The 21,738-nt window shown below is 47.8% G+C and overlaps 1 protein-coding gene across 1 annotated transcript in view; it reads left to right on the top strand.

Annotated features, from left to right (window-relative positions):
• The window catches only part of LOC121551066 (E3 ubiquitin-protein ligase SMURF2), a 69,765-nt gene that overhangs the window by 39,127 nt on the left and 8,900 nt on the right, over nt 1-21,738 (top strand). The window contains exons 2-11 of the mRNA XM_041863593.2: nt 1,023-1,061; nt 2,261-2,369; nt 6,935-7,068; nt 8,583-8,648; nt 9,474-9,558; nt 10,024-10,107; nt 11,122-11,336; nt 12,421-12,505; nt 17,037-17,195; nt 17,360-17,413. Coding sequence (XP_041719527.1) covers nt 1,023-1,061; nt 2,261-2,369; nt 6,935-7,068; nt 8,583-8,648; nt 9,474-9,558; nt 10,024-10,107; nt 11,122-11,336; nt 12,421-12,505; nt 17,037-17,195; nt 17,360-17,413 — 1,030 coding nt within the window. The remainder of the gene's footprint in view (nt 1-1,022; nt 1,062-2,260; nt 2,370-6,934; nt 7,069-8,582; nt 8,649-9,473; nt 9,559-10,023; nt 10,108-11,121; nt 11,337-12,420; nt 12,506-17,036; nt 17,196-17,359; nt 17,414-21,738) is intronic.

The raw sequence follows: 21,738 nt of genomic DNA on the forward strand, positions 1-21,738 counted from the left end.
GAGATGCCCAGCTCGGAGAGGGTGGAGAGGAGGATCTGATGGTTCACAGTATCAAAGGCAGCAGACAGGTCTAGAAGGACAAGAGCAGAGGAGAGAGAGTTAGCTTTAGCAGTGCGGAGAGCCTCCGTGACACAGAGAAGAGCAGTCTCAGTTGAATGACCAGTCTTGAAACCTGACTGGTCTGTACTCAATGGCCACCTGGCTGTGTCTGTACTGAAGTGGACCAGAGGGATTGGGCTGGGGCCGGGGATGAGTAAGTGACTGAGTGTGTGGCGGTGGCTCCAGTCACCCAGGTGGCCATTGAGCCTCTTCATCCAGGCCCAGTGGAGGGTGTTTAAGTGGCTCTGCCTCATTGCCTCAGCAGCCCCTCCAGGGCTCTCACTGGGGATCTGCCCAATCTACTCATCTGCTGCTGCAGGCTGGCTGCTGTGGGGAAAAGTATGCCCCGTCCTTTTAATAGTTCATATTGAATTAATGTGCGAAGGTCCTATGATTCAGCATGTCGCCAACAAGTGCCCATATGCACTATCGTCAAGTTACTTTCTTGGTTGCGTTGCTGTTACTCAACTACTGTAGCTAAAAAGCATGTTGATGTGGGTCTATTTTCTGGAGGGGAACAGGAGAGCTCCTCATGTCATTGAGTCATCACCTGGTTGTCAGCTTATGATCAGTACACACACTCAAATTTAGAGATGTAGGGTCTGGCACAATTCAGTCTGGCTAAAGATATATGTTCATGTGTTTTCTCTATCACCTGAAAGTCAAATTACTTGTCTTACATTACACATTATAAAATAAATGCTCCTGCTCCTGCTGCTTATGTAATGTAGCCAAGGCTATCTATATCCAAGATGGAGCGCTTTTCGATTCAGTTCCCTGAGCAGCAGTGTATAACTTCAGCCCTGCACAAACTTCTCCCTTGGCAGTGATGTAACCCCACAATCACAACAGCCTGTCAGTGTGTAATATGTGTCTATCTGCAACGATAAAAAATAACACCGCATTCTCCTCTTCTGTTTCAGTCCTCTGCGCCAAAAACCTGGTGAAGAAAGATTTCTTTCGTAAGTAACCCAATGAAAGCTGTGTTTCTGATCCTCGACTCCATGTTAAATGGCTTTATAGATTCATAGTCAGGGGGCTTGGGGGCTTTGACGTCTGCAGTGTGAGATATGTATCCCCCATGAGAAATGTGAAAAGTGGGTCAGTTTGTGCTGATAAAAGAGGGCCTGCTGCCAGCTGCTAGAGTTCTCTACCAGCAGAACGCCATGCTAACACATTCAACCAGCCACTACACTACACCAGCAAAGAGGAAAGGGTTAGCAGCCTGTAATGTTACTACTGATATGTTTGTGGAGAGCAAGATGAGCTCACCACATCACCATGATGTAGCTTATCAATATTAGCCAAGTATTTGTAATAAAACTAGGCCTATTTTATTGCCTTTATTTCTGCATTCACATTTCATGCATTGAGTCACACAGGTCTGAAATATCTTTAAGTATGGGATCTCAATAAAACGTTTATACCGTCATTTAAAGCTAGTCCATTTCAGAGTGAAACAGCACAGCATTTCAGTGTGTGCTAGGTGTCCATAGTGGCCCCAGTGTTTGGGTGTGTTTGGGTCAGGCTGTCATGGAGAAGGAGTGTGTTAAGGTCCCTCACTCAGGTGGTTTCTCTGGTGCCCATTCCTCCCATTCCAGCACTCAGGGGCTGAGTAAACACTCACTCGGTCAGGGCCTGGGTGGAGAGAACGCTGGGAGTGTGTGTGGCAGCAAGGTAGGCTTGTCTCTGTGGGATACTGTATTTATGTATATGGAGAGATGTATTTCTAAGTGCATTTTTGTTTTGTTTGTGTGGGCCTGCATGGCATACGTGTGTGTGTGTCCGTGAGCTTGTGCGTCCACCACACCCAGGCTGTGTGCAGGTGAATGTCATCCAACATGTCCCTCAGGTCTGTCTATTAGTGTCAGTGTCATTTCCACCCGTATCTAGATATCTGTCACTCGGGTCAGGTTCAGTCACACTATCAGATTCACACATCAGCCATTCCTAGACTGTTGCAGAATGTTATTCATCAAAAGTAGTTTTCTTCAGATGCCCTCTTTTCCCCCATTCAGAAACAGTATAGTCTCACTTCCATCTGCATAATGAAATCATCGAATAATGATAGAGTGATGCCTATAACATTTTTTCCTAGTACAGCCTGTCCTTGGCCAGGCCAGTGTGCTGAGGCAGAGTGTGTGTGTTTGTTCCCCTGCAGGCCTCCCTGATCCCTTTGCCAAAGTGGTGGTGGACGGCTCAGGACAATGTCACTCCACAGACACCGTGAAGAACACCCTCGACCCCAAGTGGAACCAGCACTACGACCTGTGAGTCCCCTCATCACTTAACCCACATAATGGATAGCGCAGAGCTTGTGCTTGACACAGCATCCATATAGAAGCAGCTGTGACTAGATGTGAAACTGTGTATCTAACAGAAACCTTACCTTAACCTGCTGATTTAGTAATGAACCAGCATTCTGCTGAACCGCGGACCCTCTCTATAACCTTCACCAGTGCCCTCTATGCTATATCTACACCAGTGGAGACTGCTGAGGGGAGGACAGCTCATAATAATGGCTGGAACGGCGCGAATGGAATGGCATCACACCTGCAAACCATGTATTTGATACCATTCCGCTCCAGCCATTACCACGAGCCCGTCCTCCCCAATTAAGGTGCCACCAACCTCCTGTGATCTATGCATTCCTTCACCTCACCCAACTCCAATGTGCCAAGTGGACATCAGGGATGTGTCAGACATTGATTCTACAGAATCTGAATGCCCCTACAGTAAGCTGTGTTTATGTCTGCCCTCTCACTTATCTGTAGGCCAGCGATGACAACTCCACTGGGGTAGCTAATGTGAAAAAGAAAAACATTTAAATAGAACCATGGGGGAGGGAAACTAATCTCAGAAGCCTTTTACCTTTTGGACAGAAATATGTGCATGTCTTGTTGCACCCATGTCGCTTTTCCCAAAGACCGCTTGTCTTGTGAAAGCAACCTGGAAAAAGAGAGGGGGGGAGTGAAAGGCAGGGAGAGTGAAAGTTTCCAGTATTTGCCCAGTGTTTATCCAGCCATCACATGTAGCTAACATAAAGAGGAAGCACCTGTCTCCTTTTGTTTGGTTGCTCAGGATACCGGACCCTCTCCCAACATGGCTGTTTAATTCGTTGTTCATGTCCCGTTTGACAGGAGGGAAACACAGCCCTCAGTCAGTCAGTCCCACTGTGGAGGACAGAGAGGGCTGGACACAGTGATGGATGGGGGAACATCGACCTGTGTGCTCCCCAGATGGAGCCAAACGCACGCACACACCTCTCTCCAGATTTTTTACAAACCTTTAACCTGCCTGTGTTCCTTCCTGTTAATGACTATGTTAAACTTTTAGGTGCCCTCCCTCTGTGTGTCAAGGCCTACTACACCATGCTAAGGCACATGGACTCTCCTCAGTGTGTGGAGTCTAATTGACTGAGGGCAGTTGAGCACACTCACACCTATTCAAATGGTGTCTGAAACATCTGGTGCTCACACTCAGCAGAGCCAACTGCATAAAAGCCTTTGCTTAGTTGGCACTGACGCTTTTTTCCATTGGTTGTATGTGCACAGCGTGAGGAAGTGTATGTGCTCATGGCAACATTGACACGTCAGGGCCTCCTCAGTGGTGTTGTCAGTGGTCAGACCAACAGACTGGCCCGTGACCGCTGACCCCAGACAGCATTGTTGCAGGAAGTGGCCTGCATGCCAAGGATAGCAGACTGTGTCTCGCTGGCAAACTGCCTCTCCTCCACTCCTAATCCATCCCAGTGGAAGTATGTGGAGCAGACAGACTGGACTGTAATACGGCTCTGTGGCCCTTTTTAGGGACAAACCAGGGGACAAATATATCAGTTTATTTGTCAGCACGCTACAAACTACATTTATACTAAGAAGTATAAAATGTTAATGAATATGTCAAATCAAATGTTATTTGTCACATGCTTCGAAAACAACAGGTGTAGACTAACAGTGAAATGCTTACGGGCCCTTTCCAACAATGCAGAGGGGAAAAAATTAAAATAATAACACGAGGAATAAATCCACAATGAGTAACGATAACTTGGCTATATAGACGGGTTACCAGTACCGAGTCCATGTGCAAGGGTACAAGGCAATTTGAGGTAGATATGTACATATAGATAGGTATAAAGTGACTAGGCAACAGGATAGATAATAGACAGTAGCAGCAGCATATTTGATGAGTCAAAAGAGAGTGCAAAAAGGGTCAATGCAGATTGTCCAGGTAGCTATTGGTTAACTATTTAACTAACTAATTAGCAGTCTTATGGCTTGTGGGTAGAAGCTGTTCAGGGTCATGTTGGTTCCAGACTTGGTGCATCGGTACCGCTTGCCGTGTGGTAGCAGAAAGTCTATGACTTGGGTGACTGGAGTCTTTGACAATTTTTAGGGCCTTCCCACGACTGGCAACTGCTTGGCATCCGACCCCAATGTGCTACAGAGGGTAATGCAAACGGCCCAGTACATCACTGGGGCCGAGTTCCCTGGCGTCCAGGACCTCTATACCAGGTCCTGGATGGCAGGGAGCTCGGCCCCAGTGATGTAATGGGTCGTTCGCACTACCCTCTGTAGCGCCAAGCAGTTGCAATACCAAGCGGTGGTGCAGCTCAATAGTGCAGCTGTCAAACCTTTTGAGGATCTGAGGGCCCATGACAAATCTTTTCAGCCTCCTGAGGGGGAAGAGGCGTTGTCGTTCCTTCACGAATATGTTGGTGTGTGTGGACCATGATAATTCCACCACTCCACTACAGCCCTGTGGATGTGGATGGGGGTGTGTTCGGGCCCTCCGTTTCCTGGAGTCCACGATCAGCTCCTTTGTCTTGCTGTCGTTGAGGGAGAGGTTGTTGTTCTGGCACCACACTGCCAGGTCTCGGACCTCCTCCCTATAGGCTGTCTCATCGTCATCGTGATCAGGCCAACCCCCATTGTGTCGTCAGCAAACTTAATGATGGTGTTGGAGTCGTGCACGGCCATGCAGTCGTGGGCGAACAGGGAGTATAGGAGGGGACTAAGCACGCACCCCTGAGGGCCCCCCGTGTTGAAGGTCAGCGTGGCAGATGTGTTGTTGCCTACCCTCACCACCTGGGGGTGGCCCGTCAGGAAGTCCAGGATCCAGTTGCAGAGGGAGGTGGGAGGTGTTCAGTCCCAGGGTCCTTAGTGATGAACTTGGAGGGCACTATGGTGTTGAACGCTGAGCTGTAGTCAGGTGGGAAAGGGCAGTGTGGAGTGCAATAGAGATTGCGTCATCTGTGGATCTGTTGGGGCGGTGTGCGAATAGGAGTGGGTCTTAGTCCTGTATTGATGTTTTTACTGTTTGATGGCCCATCGGAGGTTGTAGCAGGATTTCTTATAAGTGTCCGGAATACTGTCCCGCCCCTTGAAACCGGCACTCTAGCCTTTAGCTCAGTGCGGATGTTGCACTTATTAATGATGTGATAACCTCTTCAATTTTATTGGATGAATCGCGTAGCATATTCCCGTCTGTGCTAGCAAAACAGTCCTGTAGCTTAGCTTCATCGGACCACTTCCGTATTGTGCACGTCACTGGTATATAATGATGAGATGTTAATGCATCTCCTATACCTTCATAGATACAAGTAGTGGGATGAAAAGACAAGTGCACAATGTTCTGTTCCCATAGCCTGGCCCAGGCCCTTGTCCCTCCCTGTCGCATCTCTGCTGCTATAGGAACTGGGGGAACAGGTGGCGGTAGTGTCCCCAGGGCCCAGCTGGTGCTGTCCTGCCTGCTGAAGAAGTGTGACTTAACAGACACCGCCACCTCTCAGGCCAAGAGCTAACTCATTTATTTCTGGCACAACGTGGTTGGATGCAGCCTGGCCTGCCTAGCACCAACTGCCATGTAATATGCCATATACTGTACCTCAACCAACCAGAGACATAACATAGACATGGCCTAAGAGGAGAAACTCTTATCTTATTACAAGTAATCATATTATCTGAGAGTTTGGCATGTGTATAGTGTATGTAAACATACTGTATCTTGTTTTGAAAAGCTTAATCCAATGTCTAGTCTACGGCCCTTATTATTTGATACAATAATCATATCCAGATCTGTGTTGGATGTAATAATTCCCCCCTACAAATCTGTCCTGCATTCTAATGCTCTCAGATAGCACCCCAGACAGGCATTTGACTTCCACTCAAAATGTCCAGACGTCTTACTCACAGCCCCATTGTTTCACATCCCTTTAGTTTCGGTAAGCAGCATGATAATTATAGTGGGATGCAGTCTGCTAACTGTATGGATGATTAGTTTTACACTGAGGAAGGGAACTGGGCCGAACAGATGTGCCACGTCAGGTTCACGTAGTGTGAGTTTAATACCCAGGCCTCGCCTGACACACAGTATCTAAGCGTGATCGTAGAGGTAGTCAGGGAGTAATGTCATGTTTCAACTGTTCACTCTCTCCTTCTTTTCCTCACTTACACTATCCCTCTTTCTATCTCTCTTTCAGCCTCTCCTCCCTGTTTCTTTCATTCTCCCTCTCTCCGGGTGATTTTGGGTCGAAGGGCTGCCTTTGGATGATTTATGACTCACAGGATCTGTCTGCGTTCGTCTGTCTCGTACCCAGACACTCAGGGTTGGGAGTCGCACATTCACAGACGCCGGGCGGAAAATCCCTCTCAGACACCTCCTGACTGTGTCCTTGTGGGGATGCAGTCCGCGGTGACAGGCAGCCCCCGAGCGGATGTGTGCCTCCCCAGCAGGGACATCCAGGCAAAGACTGGCCTGTTGGAGCAGTGCATTCACACAGGCTTTAGTAAGATCTACAGTACATTGGAAGTGACTGGTCTCTCTCTTCTCTCCTCAGATATATTGGCAAGTGTGACTCCATCACCATCAGCGTGTGGAACCACAAGAAGATCCATAAGAAGCAGGGGGCTGGCTTCCTGGGCTGTGTACGCCTTCTGTCCAACGCCATCAACCGCCTCAAAGACACCGGCTGTAAGGACTACCTGATTGGATTAGTGTGTGTATGTGCGTGTGTATTTAATGCTGTGAGGTAATGTCTGTGTAGTGACCCATTGTCTGTCCCACAAACGGCGTCACAGGCTAGCGGCGTCACAGGCTAGCGGCGTCACAGGCTAATAATCCCCTGCTCATGTCACAGTGACACATTGAGCTGTACCCTCTCAGTGCCCACACTCTCTCCCTACTCCTGACAGGGCACAGGCCAGGGTGTGAGAGGGGTCACAGTCTGCAGCGCCAGAACAGGAAAAGACAATCCGCACAATCACTGTGAACGTGTCATGTCAGAAGCTAATGGCTAAATGAGATTGAGGCTTGGCGCTCCAAGCCAACGCAGCCCTGCCAGCCAGGCAGGTACCAAGTGATGGCTTTACCAAAGGGCCTCCCGCTCCAACTGTATGTATACTATGCCGATAGGCCTGCGACGGTCTTGTAGACGGAAAAATGACAAAATCCCATTGCTTTTCCTAGAAGCCCCTGACACTTGTTTTCCTGGAAAACCTGAACCCTGTGCCACAGCTGTGAGTAGTTTGCCTCTGCATTTCCTCTCATTCCCCCCTCCTCACCCCCTCCACCCTTCTCTCTCTCTCCACCCTCGTCTGTCCCATAGACTGGCAGCATGCATGCGCCACAGTGACTAACCTCCGTTTATCTCTGTCTGCAAATCTAGAGAACCGGTCATTTCACTCAGACATGCATAATTGTACAGCTATTTAAATGTAAGCATAGATTTGTTATGTCCCTCGGTTGTGGTCTTATTCAAGTGTATGTTTGTCATTCTTTCGCTTGTGCCTTTTGCAGCTGTTGCACTGTGTCCTGTCCACAGGCGTTTTAGGGGGCTTTGGGTTTGTGTGCGCATGCTCATTGCCCCAGCCTTGTAACAGTTTGACCGGCCACGTTTTGGTCCCTGTTTAGTCTAGACGCACATCCTGAGCCGATCTACACGACACTCAGACAACAGTGAACAGATAGTGGCATTTCTCATGTCTGCAGGCAACGTGGTATTCCTGACATTTTTTTTGTCCTTTTCTTTGTTTTGTTTTTCAGCCTGGGTTGAGAACATAGACAAAGAGTTTCCAGACATTGGCAGTGGTTCATGTCCATGTTCTGTCTGGGTGGAATAGTGCCGGCTTTGTGCAGAGATTTGTCAAATGTTTGACCTCTGTAGTGAACTGCAGGCTGCTCGGTACCGATGCTCAGTGATTTTCTACGGCCCATGGCCACTCTACAGACCATCTGTTCCAGTGCATATCCAATACCCAGCCTTCGAGGGAGGGAGGGAGGGAGGGAGGGGGAGATAGAGAGGGAGAGAGAGAGAGAGAGATTCACTGTGGTGATGTAAACGATACAGAGCAAAGGGACTTGTCTGCGGGGAGAAAAACCCTCCCAACACATGCTAGTTTACATGTCTCTCAGACAGTGATCGATCCCCCTTTCCTTTCTCTCCTCTTCCCTCTCCTGCCTCTCTCCTTCCCCTCTCTCCTCCACAGATCAGAGATTGGACATGAACAAGCTGGGCCCCAATGACAGTGACACAGTGAGGGGTCAGATAGTGGGTGAGTACAGCAGTGACCAGCAGGCCACACATACATTCACCACACACTCGTGTACATTCACATAACACTGTTATGTACCTGAAGTGTTAGCACTCCATTATTAGAACCTCAGGCTAACATCACTTGTTTTTATAATGCTGATAAGACCTCACTACACCACTGCGCACAGAATGAAAACCGGGAAAGAGAACAAAACCCCTCCCAACACCATGTAGGCTTCTACCAGTAACCTGAGCCTGCAGGGTGACTTATTTTCCCAGTGATTCGTTGGTGTGTAAAGCGTTGAGCGCTGACCCTGAGCGTGCCGTGCCTCTAACACCAGGCTTTACGAGCGCCTCCCTCAGACTTCAGACGGCACGCACTGCCATCTGCACCACAGGGCCTGGTGACAGACAGTCACAGCACCGCTGCCACGCCACCTCACCTCTGATCCACCAACATGGGCACTCAACAGCCTGGGTGGTGGCAGAGAGGCCAGGGTTAGATAGCTACAGTAGACATAGTCTAGCATTGATACGTGCCCTCCACTCACTTCTTGGGTCCTCTCCAGAACTGGGATTCGGGACTGGCCAGACCACTGTCAGAGTGCAGACGGCTGGTACTTCTACTTCCAGACACGATCGTCTTGTCACCCACAAGAGGATTTGACCGTCTGATCCTCTTAAAAATGGATACCCCATTACAGTATTACATGACAGCAATTCAGAGTTTAAAATAGTTCCATTTTAGTCTCTGGTATGAGAGGACATGAATAGAGTGGGATTCTACCACCCAGTCATTCTCCTATGTGTATCTGAATGTGTCTGTATCTGTGTGTGTCCACAGTGAGCCTGCAGTCCAGAGACCGGATAGGTACAGGAGGCCCAGTGGTGGACTGCAGCCGTCTGTTTGACAATGACCTGCCAGACGGGTGAGTACCGTACCCACCACCACACCACAACCCCATTTAACATTTGTCCATACTGGACAGTAGACACACTACCACCACATCATACCCTCACAGCAGGGCCAGTCAGAGCCTATCATAACCACACTGCCCCACAAACAAAAGTGTTCCAGACAGCATGTGGTGTGGTGTCCCAGAGGCTCTGCTGTTCAGACACTTCACCAGCTTAGCACGACTGACCTCCGCACTGAGCCAATGGTGTTGGCTGGGGTTAGGGAGTTTAGTCTGGGGTTGGTGTGCGCCAGAGGAATTGGGTGAGCAGATGGGAGAATGGGTCCTATTAGCTAGCAAGAAGCTCTGTGGGGAATATCTGGGTCATGTTTAGTAGGGGGGAAATGTTTTGAAACAGGAGGTACTACCTGAACTTGGTTGCACTCAATGTCCACTCACTGCTTTGTACATGTGTTTGTTTGTATCTGCTGCATCCAGCTGGGAGGAGCGGAGGACTGCGTCTGGCCGAATCCAGTACTTGAACCACATCACACGTACCACACAGTGGGAGAGGCCTACCAGGTGAGTAACATAGTAAATGTAAATCTGTGACACTCAAATTAGTATGAAATGTTTGGTATGGTTACATAAGACACAAGGTTACTTAAGCCAAAAAAATAAAGGAGGGAGGTTGGTCAGGGAGGATGGGTGGGCGTATAATGCGAACGTCTAGCAACCTAAACTTTAGCATTTTTTAAAATTAGCAACTACTTAGCATATTAGCTAAGTCTAACCCTAACCTTAACTCCTAACCCCTAGCCTAGCTAACATTAGCCGCCTAGCTAACATTAGCCACAACAAAGTGGAATTCGTAACATATCATACGTATTGCAAATTCCTAACATATTATACGAATTGCAATTTGTAACATATCATACGAATTGTAATTCGTAACATATCATATGAAATGGATGATGGACATACACAAATTAATACATACCAATATGAAACATAACATATCATACTAAATGGAGGGAGACCCATTTACATTTACTATGTTATGTCTGTCCCTGAGTCCAGGCTGAGTGAGTACACAGTCTTACTCACTACCCAGCCGCAAACCCATGGCACGAGGCATGAGTCCCCAAGGCCTAGACAGCATTGAATTTGTGTTAGGAGACACTGCAGTCTATTGAACAGGGCCCTAAGACTCTTATGCTCCATACAGTATTGTTGCTCCACAGTCTTCTCTCTCTTTCGCTCTCGCTCTCTCTCTTTCTCTTTCTTTCTTCCTTTGGTCCCTTATCAGCTCCCTTCCTGTTACTATGCTCTGCTCTAGACTGGCCTCAGGCCCCTCACACACTAAACTGCTCTGTGTGTCTATGTCTCTGCCTCACTGACCTCATGTTGCTGTACAAAGCAGGAGCAAGCCAATGTCTAGCCCTAGCATCGAAGCGCTCCTATTACAAGCACAGTTAGATTTTAAATATGAATAGACACTGGTCTGATTTGAACAAACCTACCATGAAGGAGATAATATAACCCACCATCCCTGTTTGATGTCCTCCCTCTCCTCCTGTTCCCTGTCTCTCCCAGGCCTGCGTCGGAGTACTCCAGCCCGGGCCGGCCTCTCAGCTGCATCGTGGATGAGAACACGCCCATCCTGAGCACCAACGGGGCCACACCCACCATCCCGTGTGTCCCGTCCAGCGACCAGCGGGCCCAGGAGAGACGCGTCCGCTCCCAGAGACACAGGAACTACATGAGCAGGACACACCTCCACACGCCCCCAGACCTGCCTGAGGGATACGGTTAGTGGAAAGAGGATTCTAACACACGATATGGACACACCAGACATACACAAACAGACACTATAGGACGACCACTTTGGTTCCCACAGCCAGACTAGACTGGAGCATCCTGTATTATGAACCACCTCTATGACAGACGTGTCTCCTTCTGTTTTAAGACCGGTGTCGTTATTGCAATGCCTTAGTGTTAACTGCATCCCTTCGGCCCAACGCTCGGCTGAATCATCCTGATAATCTGTGTCCCCATTCAGACCCAACTGCACAGCCCCCATGACTCTGCAGCGCAGCATAAGGAGCCTGACAGGCCCCATTTTAAAGGCCTAATTAAATAGAGCAGTTAAAGGCTGGCGGCAGCCGCTCACTCCTCCCCCTCCTCTCTCCTTCCTCACACGCAGCCCAAGGGCGGCCGCTTGATCCTCAGACACTGTGTAGTCTTGCTGAGGATTTAGGAGTAAATCACAGCAGCCCAACCCAGCCCTTCAAGATTAGCAGGGTGCTGTCTCTTTTTGGGGCCAGCTCCTCTGAACCGCTGTCAGCAGCCCCAGTGGCGGGCCAAGGTCGGCCAAGAAGTGTCACTCCGTGTCGAATGCATTGGGCTCAGCGGGGAGAGGGAGGGGTGGAGGTTATGTACACGCATGTTAGAAAGGCAGGGCGGTGGGTCCAAAGGAATGCCAGAGAAGAGCTTCCCAGCTCATGGAAATATCTCTGTCAAGCTGTGATGAATGAGCTCACCAACACACAGACAGCAAACCCTCTTCTCCCCCCTATCAGCCCCGCAACTGGGATCCAAACTGACTCACTCCCTGCTATTATCTCTGTCTGTATGATCTCTCTTACGCATGCACACACGCTCGGATCAAGATACGCACGCACGTTGGCACACCAATAAAAATCCTCACCGTGGAATAAATGTATAACTAACTTGTTTTCCTTATCATCCACTCACAACTCTCACTCATTTCTCTCTCACTCTCTCACTCATCTCACTCTTTCACTCATCTCTCACGTGTGCACTTGTCTGTAACCATTGCACTGTACCTCCAATACCTGTATGATTACCCATGCTGTTGTTCCCCCCTTACAGAGCAGAGGACCACGCAGCAGGGCCAGGTGTACTTCCTCCACACCCAGACAGGAGTCAGCACATGGCATGACCCTCGAGTACCCAGGTATACCCACCACCACTGTCTGAACACACAGTGCCCAGGTATACCCACCACCACTGTCTGAACACACAGTGTCCAGGTATACCCACCACCACTGTCTGAACACACAGTGTCCAGGTATACCCACCACCACTGTCTGAACACACAGTGTCCAGGTATACCCACCACCACTGTCTGAACACACAGTACCCAGGTATACCCACCACCACTGTCTGAACACACAGTGTCCAGGTATACCCACCACCACTGTCTGAACACACAGTGTCCAGGTATACCCACCACCACTGTCTGAACACACAGTACCCAGGTATACCCACCACCACTGTCTGAACACACAGTACCCAGGTATACCCACCACAACTGTCTGAACACACAGTACCCAGGTATACCCACCACCACTGTCTGAACACACAGTGTCCAGGTATACCCACCACCACTGTCTGAACACACAGTGTCCAGGTATACCCACCACCACTGTCTGAACACACAGTGTCCAGGTATACCCACCACCACTGTCTGAACACACAGTGCCCAGGTATACCCACCACCACTGTCTGAACACACAGTGTCCAGGTATACCCACCACCACTGTCTGAACACACAGTACCCAGGTATACCCACCACCACTGTCTGAACACACAGTGTCCAGGTATACCCACCACCACTGTCTGAACACACAGTGTCCAGGTATACCCACCACCACTGTCTGAACACACAGTGTCCAGGTATACCCACCACCACTGTCTGAACACACAGTGTCCAGGTATACCCACCACCACTGTCTGAACACACAGTACCCAGGTATACCCACCACCACTGTCTGAACACACAGTGTCCAGGTATACCCACCACCACTGTCTGAACACACAGTACCCAGGTATACCCACCACCACTGTCTGAACACACAGTGCCCAGGTATACCCACCACCACTGTCTGAACACACAGTACCCAGGTATACCCACCACCACTGTCTGAACACACAGTGTCCAGGTATACCCACCACCACTGTCTGAACACACAGTGTCCAGGTATACCCACCACCACTGTCTGAACACACAGTACCCAGGTATACCCACCACCACTGTCTGAACACACAGTGTCCAGGTATACCCACCACCACTGTCTGAACACACAGTGTCCAGGTATACCCACCACCACTGTCTGAACACACAGTACCCAGGTACAGTGAGGGAAAAAAGTATTTGAACCCCTGCTGATTTTGTACGTTTGCCCACTGACAAATACATTATCAGTCTATAATTTTAATGGTAGGTTTATTTGAACAGTGAGAGACAGAATAACAACAACAAAATCCAGAAAAAAAACATGTCAAAAATGTAATACATTTATTTGCATTTCAATGATGGAAATAAGTATTTGACCCCCTCTCAATCAGAAAGATTTCTGGCTCCCAGGTGTCTTTTATACAGGTAACAAGCTGAGATTAGGAGCACACTCTTAATGGGAGTGCTCTCAGTTTGTTACCTGTATAAAAGACACCTGTCCACAGAAGCAATCAATCAATCAATCAGATTCCAAACTCTCCACTATGGCCAAGACCAAAGAGCTCTCCAAGGATGTCAGGGACAAGATTGTAGACCTACACAAGGCTGGAATGGGCTACAAGACCATCTCCAAGCAGCTTGGTGAGAAGGTGACAACAGTTGGTGCGATTATTCACAAATGGAAGAAACACAAAAGAACTGTCAATCTCCCTCGGCCTGGGGCTCCGTGAAAGATCTCACCTCGTGGAGTTGCAATGATCATGAGAACGGTGAGGAATCAGCCCAGAACTACACGGGAGGATCTTGTCAATGATCTCAAGGCAGCTGGGACCATAGTCACCAAGAAAACAATTGGTAACACACTACACCGTGAAGGACAGAAATCCTGCAGCGGCCGCAAGGTCCCCCTGCTCAAGAAAGCACATATACAGGCCCGTCTGAAGTTTGCCAATGAACATTTGAATGATTCAGAGGAGAACTGGGTGAAAGTGTTGTGGTCAGATGAGACCAAAATGGAGCTCTTTGGCATCAACTCAACTCGCCGTGTTTGGAGGAGGAGGAATACTGCCTATGACCCCAAGAACACCATCCCCACCGTCAAACATGGAGGTGGAAGCATTATGCTTTGGGGGTGTTTTTCTGCTAAGGGGACAGGACAACTTCACCGCATCAAAGGGACGATGGACGGGGCCATGTATCGTCAAATCTTGGGGGAGAACCTCCTTCCCTCAGCCAGGGCATTGAAAATGGGTCGTGGATGGGTATTCCAGCATGACAATGACCCAAAACACACGGCCAAGGCAACAAAGGAGTGGCTCAGAAAGGTTCAGAACTTTTGTAAAACATCACAGTACGGTTGAAATATATTTGGCAAATAGAAATCCTATATGGATGGTGTTAAGAGATAGATGGGAGGTATTGAATAGAGTTGAAGGATGGGACTAATAACAAATAACAACAAATAATAACAAAGATAGCTAATAATGTAAGCATACTGTGTCCATAATAAGTATATAGGTTGTATGTTGGGAGCTTTTGGGAAAGAGCACAGTTAGAAAGATATGGCATATAGAAGCAAACCGGATGGACATCAGGAAAATGATCGGAGAGGTTGAGAGTAGAAGAAGTTCAGGAGCAAAAAAAATATATATATATATATAATAGAATTATTGTAAAATTAACTCTGTCCATAAGGTGTAGATAGTAAGTATAGGCTGGAAGTAGAGCCCTGGGCATTGTTGTTCACTAATTTACTCCAAGTAGGGAAAGGATGGTGGGGTTGAAAAGTAATAAAGGGGAGTATATATATTTAAAAAAAAACATGGGGGATTGGAAGTGATGCAGACAATTACATTGATAGAAGATACAATCTATCTGCAATATTAAGCTGATCCATTCCAACCCCCAAAAAAAAAAAAAAAAATGAAGAAAATAATAAATTAAATAAAAAGATTATAATTAAACAAAAAAAACAAAAAAGGAGTGGCTCAAGAAGAAGTACATTAAGGTCCTGGTGTGGCCTAGCCAGTCTCTAGACCTTAATCCCATAGAAAATCTGTGGAGGGAGCTGAAGGTTTGAGTTGCCAAACGTCAGCCTCGAAACCTTAATGACTTGGAGAAGATCTGCAAAGAGGAGTGGGACAACCTGGTGGCCAACTACAAGAAATGTCTGACCTCTGTGATTGCCAACAAGGGTTTTGCCACCAAGTACTAAGTCATGTTTTGCAGAGGGGTCAAATACTTATTTCCCTCATTAAAATGCAAATCAATTCATAACATTTTTGACATGCGTTTTTCTGGATTTTGTTGTTGTTATTCTGTCTCTCACTGTTCAAATAAACCTATCATTAAAATTATAGACTGATCATTTCTTTGTCAGTGGGCAAACGTACAAAATCAGCAGGGGATCAAATACTTTTTTCCCCTCACTGTATACCCACCACCACTGTCTGAACACACAGTACCCAGGTATACCCACCACCATTGTCTGAATACACACATACTCTGTACACTATACCCAGTTCACTCATTAAGTATTTCCAACACAAATTGTTTAAGGCTAATGACAAAAACAGGATAATCTGGGATGCCATAATGCAGTTTTATGCAGGTTTGGGTGAGGGCGTTGTTATATAAACCATCACCTACCCCCACCTATGTTTCTGTCATGGGATGGACAAACATTGGCTAGCTATCCTCAGGTTCGATTCCCGGGATCACACGTATATGAAATGAATGCACTCATGACTTTAAGCCACTTTGGATAAAAGCGTCTGCTAAATGGCATGTAAATGTCAATCACGGGGATCTGAAAGGATTCACAGCAGACACCTCTGGTATGACCTCTGCCTCGAGACCCTCAGCTCTCAGCACACAGCCTTCAGCCCTACTGTACATATGGCTCAGAGACTCCACTCACTCAGGCATGTGTGTCTTTATCGATTACCTCAGGCCCAAAGGAGAACACACATCAACACGTCAGTGTACTGGGAATAGAGTCAATAGAAAGAAATTCAGTGATCGAAAAATATCTAGACATTGCTGTTCTCTTGCCCCCTTGAAATATGTGTGATAGATGGTGTTTTTCTTGCACTTCCTGCTATCCTATTGGTCACGCCACACCCTGGTTGTGTGTGCAGCAGATGCTGGGCTGCCAAGCTCCCAGTGCTGAGAGGCTTGGTCATTTGGCTGGGCCTCAGTCCGGTAAGTCACTACCAGTGAAGTGGGGCTGCTGTAATTTCTTAAAGTTGTTCTCCACGGACAGCAAAAGGAGTCCAGCTGAAAGGATTGCATGGCAGCAATAAATAATTTAGACGGGAAGAAGAAAAATTGAATAAAAGTGATGTCGTTTTGGAATCCTTTTCTCGCGCCTCTTTGTTTCCCAGTTACCGTCAGCCTTGAGGTTTGCGTCATACCTTGACTTTGATTGGTCTTACGTCTCATTCTTTCTTTGATTATTTTTCATCTTTCTTTTGTCTTTCTTTTCTGCCCTTCACCTCTGACTGTGTTGTGTATTTGTGGTTCCCAGAGACCTGAGTAATGTAAACTGTGAGGAGCTGGGCCCACTGCCCCCGGGCTGGGAGATCAGGAACACAGCCACCGGCCGGGTCTACTTTGTGGACCACAACAACCGCACCACGCAGTTCACAGACCCGCGCCTCTCCGCCAACCTGCATCTAGTCCTCAAGTGAGTATCGGGTTATACCAGTGCCACAAATTAAACATGGTCCAGAGCTACATAACAGCCCAGATTAAATGAGAAGTAGTTGAGGGAGAACTGTAATGTATGACTGGCTGGCAGTGTGGCTGTGTAACTGTTGTTTAACTGTTGTTTTGTTTTGTGTTCTGCAGCCCAAGCCCCAATGGTTCCCGTAGCGGCATCGAAATTCAGAATAGTCCGATCAGGTGAGGCCTTCTATTTCCCCCGTCTATTCTCTATTCTATGGCCGACCTCTATTTCTCCAACACTTGGTTCTGGGGAGACAGAACAGACTGCACACAGACAGACACACACAGATACACACAGACATATTGACTCCCCCACACAGGATGTTTTACAGGCGAGTCCAGTGCCAAGGTGTGTTAAACACCTGTTGGGGTCCAGCTATCAGAGAAGCCTTTCTCCTGTGCATACACTCTCCCTCACACACTCCCACACACAACCTCACCCATCCAGACACACACACACTGCACGCACAAGGCTGAATTCCACCGCCCTGCAGCAGTTTTGATCATGCAGGGGTTTTAGCACACAATCCGTCACAAAGCTGGTTTTGGCTCAACATCAGATAGCAATGTGGAAACCAAGACTGATGTGTCTGTGGCTGAGGAGCGTCTTACGTCCAGGATATGGAGCATAAATTTGATGCCCGAGTCAATGAATGAATTGTGTGTGTGTGTGTCTGTTGGTGCGTGCCTGTGTGTGTCGTGTCAGTGTGTGCATGCGTGCGCGCGCTTCAGAATTTCTCCTCGCAGCTGTTCAAACACAGGCCATGTAACGATAGCTGCAGCATTACCCGCAGTGCAGTGTAAAGGTGGAGCAGAGTACGGGCGGCTTCGGTGGGCCTCCTCCGTCTGACCTCATTCCTGTTCCGTGCCGGGAGAGGCGGAATGCATCGATGGAAAGATCTGGTGTTATTTTCCCCTGTTCTGACAGATCAAAGAACGTGTTTGGGACTTTTTCTTTTTCTGCGGTCCTCTGAAAATCTTATAAAAACCCAGGCTGGCACGCCATGTATGTTTGTAATGCAGGAATCTAGTCTTAAGCACAATAATGTCCAGATGTGTGAAAAGCAGTACACAGTGTTTCTCCTCTTTTAAAAAACACTGGTCCAATTATTATTTCACTTTAAAGTTGAGAATTAGAGTTTTCTAGGTTATTGATGTCTTTGTTTGAGAGGAATAATTGTATCGAAATGAGAGGCGTTCAAGCCGAGCCAAGAGCGGGTCTGTGGCCATTAGAATGATGTACGATGGGCCATGGGTCCAACCACATACCTTCCCTGGGTTCTGCTTTAAAGGGAGAAACCCTTGACTTTGACTTGGAGAACCTAAGGCTGCATTTACACAGGCAGCCCAATTCTTGATATTTTTTCCTCTAATTGGTATTTTGACCAATCACATCAGATCTTTTTCGGAGCTGATCTGATTGGTCAAAAGACCAATGAATATATAAAAAATATCAGAATTGGGCTGCCTGTGTAAACGCAGCCGACGGGATCTCTAGGTGTGCGCTAATGTAACACGCATTGGGTGGTGGCTCAGAGGTTTGGAGCGTGCTAAGTCTGCTGGTTAGCAGAGGGCTCATGGGCTTGACCCAGACTTACTGGATCATCCTATCTGAGAATACCTTATCTGATTTTGTCCCCTCGCTGACCGCTGTGGAGCAGAGAAGCTGGACTCTGGCTGAGATGAGGGGTGGGAGTGACATTCCAACCAGCGACAAAACTCTGGAAAAGATATCAGAAGGCCTGCATGGTTTTCCATCAAGACATCTGCCTTTTATCAAGGCAAACGATTTCAGAAATTCTCACCCCTCATGCTGTCATCCCACAAAAATGTTTGATATATACATGTCCTTCAAGCTTATAGTTTATTACCCCTTTTATTTGCTAAAGACATTGCCTCAGCGAGCCACAATACGTTTTTGGTTAGACTCACCCTGTGATGTTGCAATCTCCTGACTCTAAGCCTGGTCACTGGACAATAGGTAACAAAATCCCTGTCTGGCCTTAAGACCTGGCTTCAGGTCTGCCCTCTGAACACTCAGAGGATCAGTTCCCAGGGGTCTAGCGTTCTCTAGCTTTACACTGAGTTCACTGTATTACTGTCTGAGCATATCATTACAGTGTCTTCAGCAGGTAACACACCACGCCATCTTACTCTCTTAAGAGATAAATAATGCGCACTAGTCAGTGTGTGTGTGACGGGCAGGAATGTTTGATTTATGCGTGAAAGTGGAGGGAGTGCTGCTCTGTGGCTCAGTGCCTCTCCTCTCCCTGTCTGAGTTGTCCTCTCTGTTTGGGTGCTGTCCGGAGGCATCCCTTCCTGCCTCTCCCCTCTTTCCCTCCCTCCCTCTGTCTAGTCTGCAGGAAATAAAGGGATTGAGGAGGAGGACTGGAGTGCCCTATGGGGCCCTGTGGCTTTCTGGGATAGCAGGAAGTGGCCAATCCAGCTCAGCTAGACGAGGCCAAAGACAGTGGGAGCCTAGAGCAGTCACTCCTTAGAATAAGCTGTCACCATGTATTATGGTGTGTGTGTATATAAAGATCAGGATGACTGCTACATGACTATCAATTACTTCTGCTCAGTGTATGATCCTCCAAACAAATCTTTTTGAGAGCTGTGATTGGGTATTTGCCATATTTGATCACATTATACCTAATAAAAGGTTGTTTGGTTTTGTATAGTACAGTGAATGGCAGGTGTTTAGTAGCTGTCCCAGACCGAAATAGATTTGCTAAGTTGTTAGAAATGACTGGATTTCAGTGGTTTTGGCCTATCCAATATTATATGATCCTGTACTTTTTGGGCTTAGGTAAATCCATTTAGTCCAGGATGGGTTGTTGCTCCATGATTCTCCTGTCACAGACTCTCTGCCCCCCTCTCACACTTATCCACACACTTAAGGCGTCAGCATGCTTCAGTTCAGCTGGCGGCTAGGCGAACCGAACGAGTGTGCTCACATACTCCTTTTAAAGACCTTTGCTTGAAAAATGAGAAAAAGTGGCAATAGTACTGTTTGTCCATTTTCAGACGCCGTAGCCAGTATACACTTCCTCAAAATAGTCAGAATTAATCTAAGATAACTCAAGAAATCTGTTATTAATTTAGATGTTTTTGCTGAGGAGATCTTAGTCACGCAATTTTACATCTAACTAAGATGTTTGGTGCAGTATTTCTAAATGAAAAAATGTGCATGAAAATGAGTCGTCTCTGGTTGAATGACAACAAAGACTTTACTGAAGAATCCCTACTGTTGACCAATCACCGACGAAGGGGCGTAGACTTCGTCTACTGACTTCGGCTTGCCTCAAGAAGACATTTTGTGTGCCCAAACAACCATGTCACAAAATGCCGTCGTAATAAATGCACAAACTCTTCCGAACTGTTTCAGCTGGGAAGCATGCAGACATCTTTACACACTCTGCCCATCTCTCTCTCACACACACACACACACACTCTCTCTCTCTCTCGCACACACACACAACCCTTTGTGGCTGGCTGTACAGTCTGGTGTTTATAACCCTGCTCAGGGGGTGAGCGTGCCCACTACGCCCCACTAAAGTGCAAAAGGCCAGCATGCAAATAATCCTCCAGCGCTGGCACCATAACGGGCCTTTTGATTCTCTCTCTGTGTGTTTGTTTGTGTGTCTGAGCAGAAGAGCCTTCCACCAACCCTGCTGTGGTTCAGAAGTTCACTCTGGCCAGATATTTGGGCAGGAGTAAAGGATCTCGTTCACTACCACCGCAGATCATATTCATTGCCTGTCTTTTGATTTGGAGGTTAACCTACTGCACTGACGTTTTATCACAGTTACAGCCACCCACTGAGGTGGTCTTCTTAGCTGTTAGGGACCCTACAGACCTTGGTTGTTCATTTATTGGTTTCCTATAGTCAGCAACACGTATACTCTTATGAAGGAACTTGCACTGAAATGTCACTCCTGTTAATAAACAAATAAATAACCTTTCTGAACAATTTAAGCTGACGACATGAGGTCTATGGACACCCTCATTGAACCCTCACTGCTCAGTGCAGAATGAGGCAGACACTCAATTTATTTGCTGAAGTCTCTTGCCGTGGCCACATATTGCTTCCCCCCTGTAGAACTGTCTATTTTCTCTCTGTCTGTGCCGTGCCATCTCTCTCTGTGAGACCACCGTGGGGCCAGCGCCAGGTGGGGGGTGGGGTGGGGTGGGGTGGGGGGGTTGGCATGGCACACACCTGTGAGCTGGCAGAGCCCAGCACGGCAGGGGCCCACGGCCCAGTGGAGCAACCCACGAGGAGCGTCCGACAGGGCCGTTTGTATGGAGAGCTTGGCGGGGTGTGGAGGAAGGGTCACTGGCTGCACCTCACCTCCGTCCTGTTAACAGACCGACAATGTGGCTCCACGGACACATCACACCACCCTCTGGCTCTGCCCCCTCGTGTGTGAGTGTTCAGAAATACCACCTCCACCTATGTCTGTGGGCACATGGCAGCTTGTTTGACTTGATGTGCTTCCCAG

This window comes from Coregonus clupeaformis, unplaced genomic scaffold, assembly GCF_020615455.1.
Source record: "Coregonus clupeaformis isolate EN_2021a unplaced genomic scaffold, ASM2061545v1 scaf0100, whole genome shotgun sequence".
Classification (NCBI taxonomy): Eukaryota; Metazoa; Chordata; class Actinopteri; order Salmoniformes; family Salmonidae; genus Coregonus; species Coregonus clupeaformis.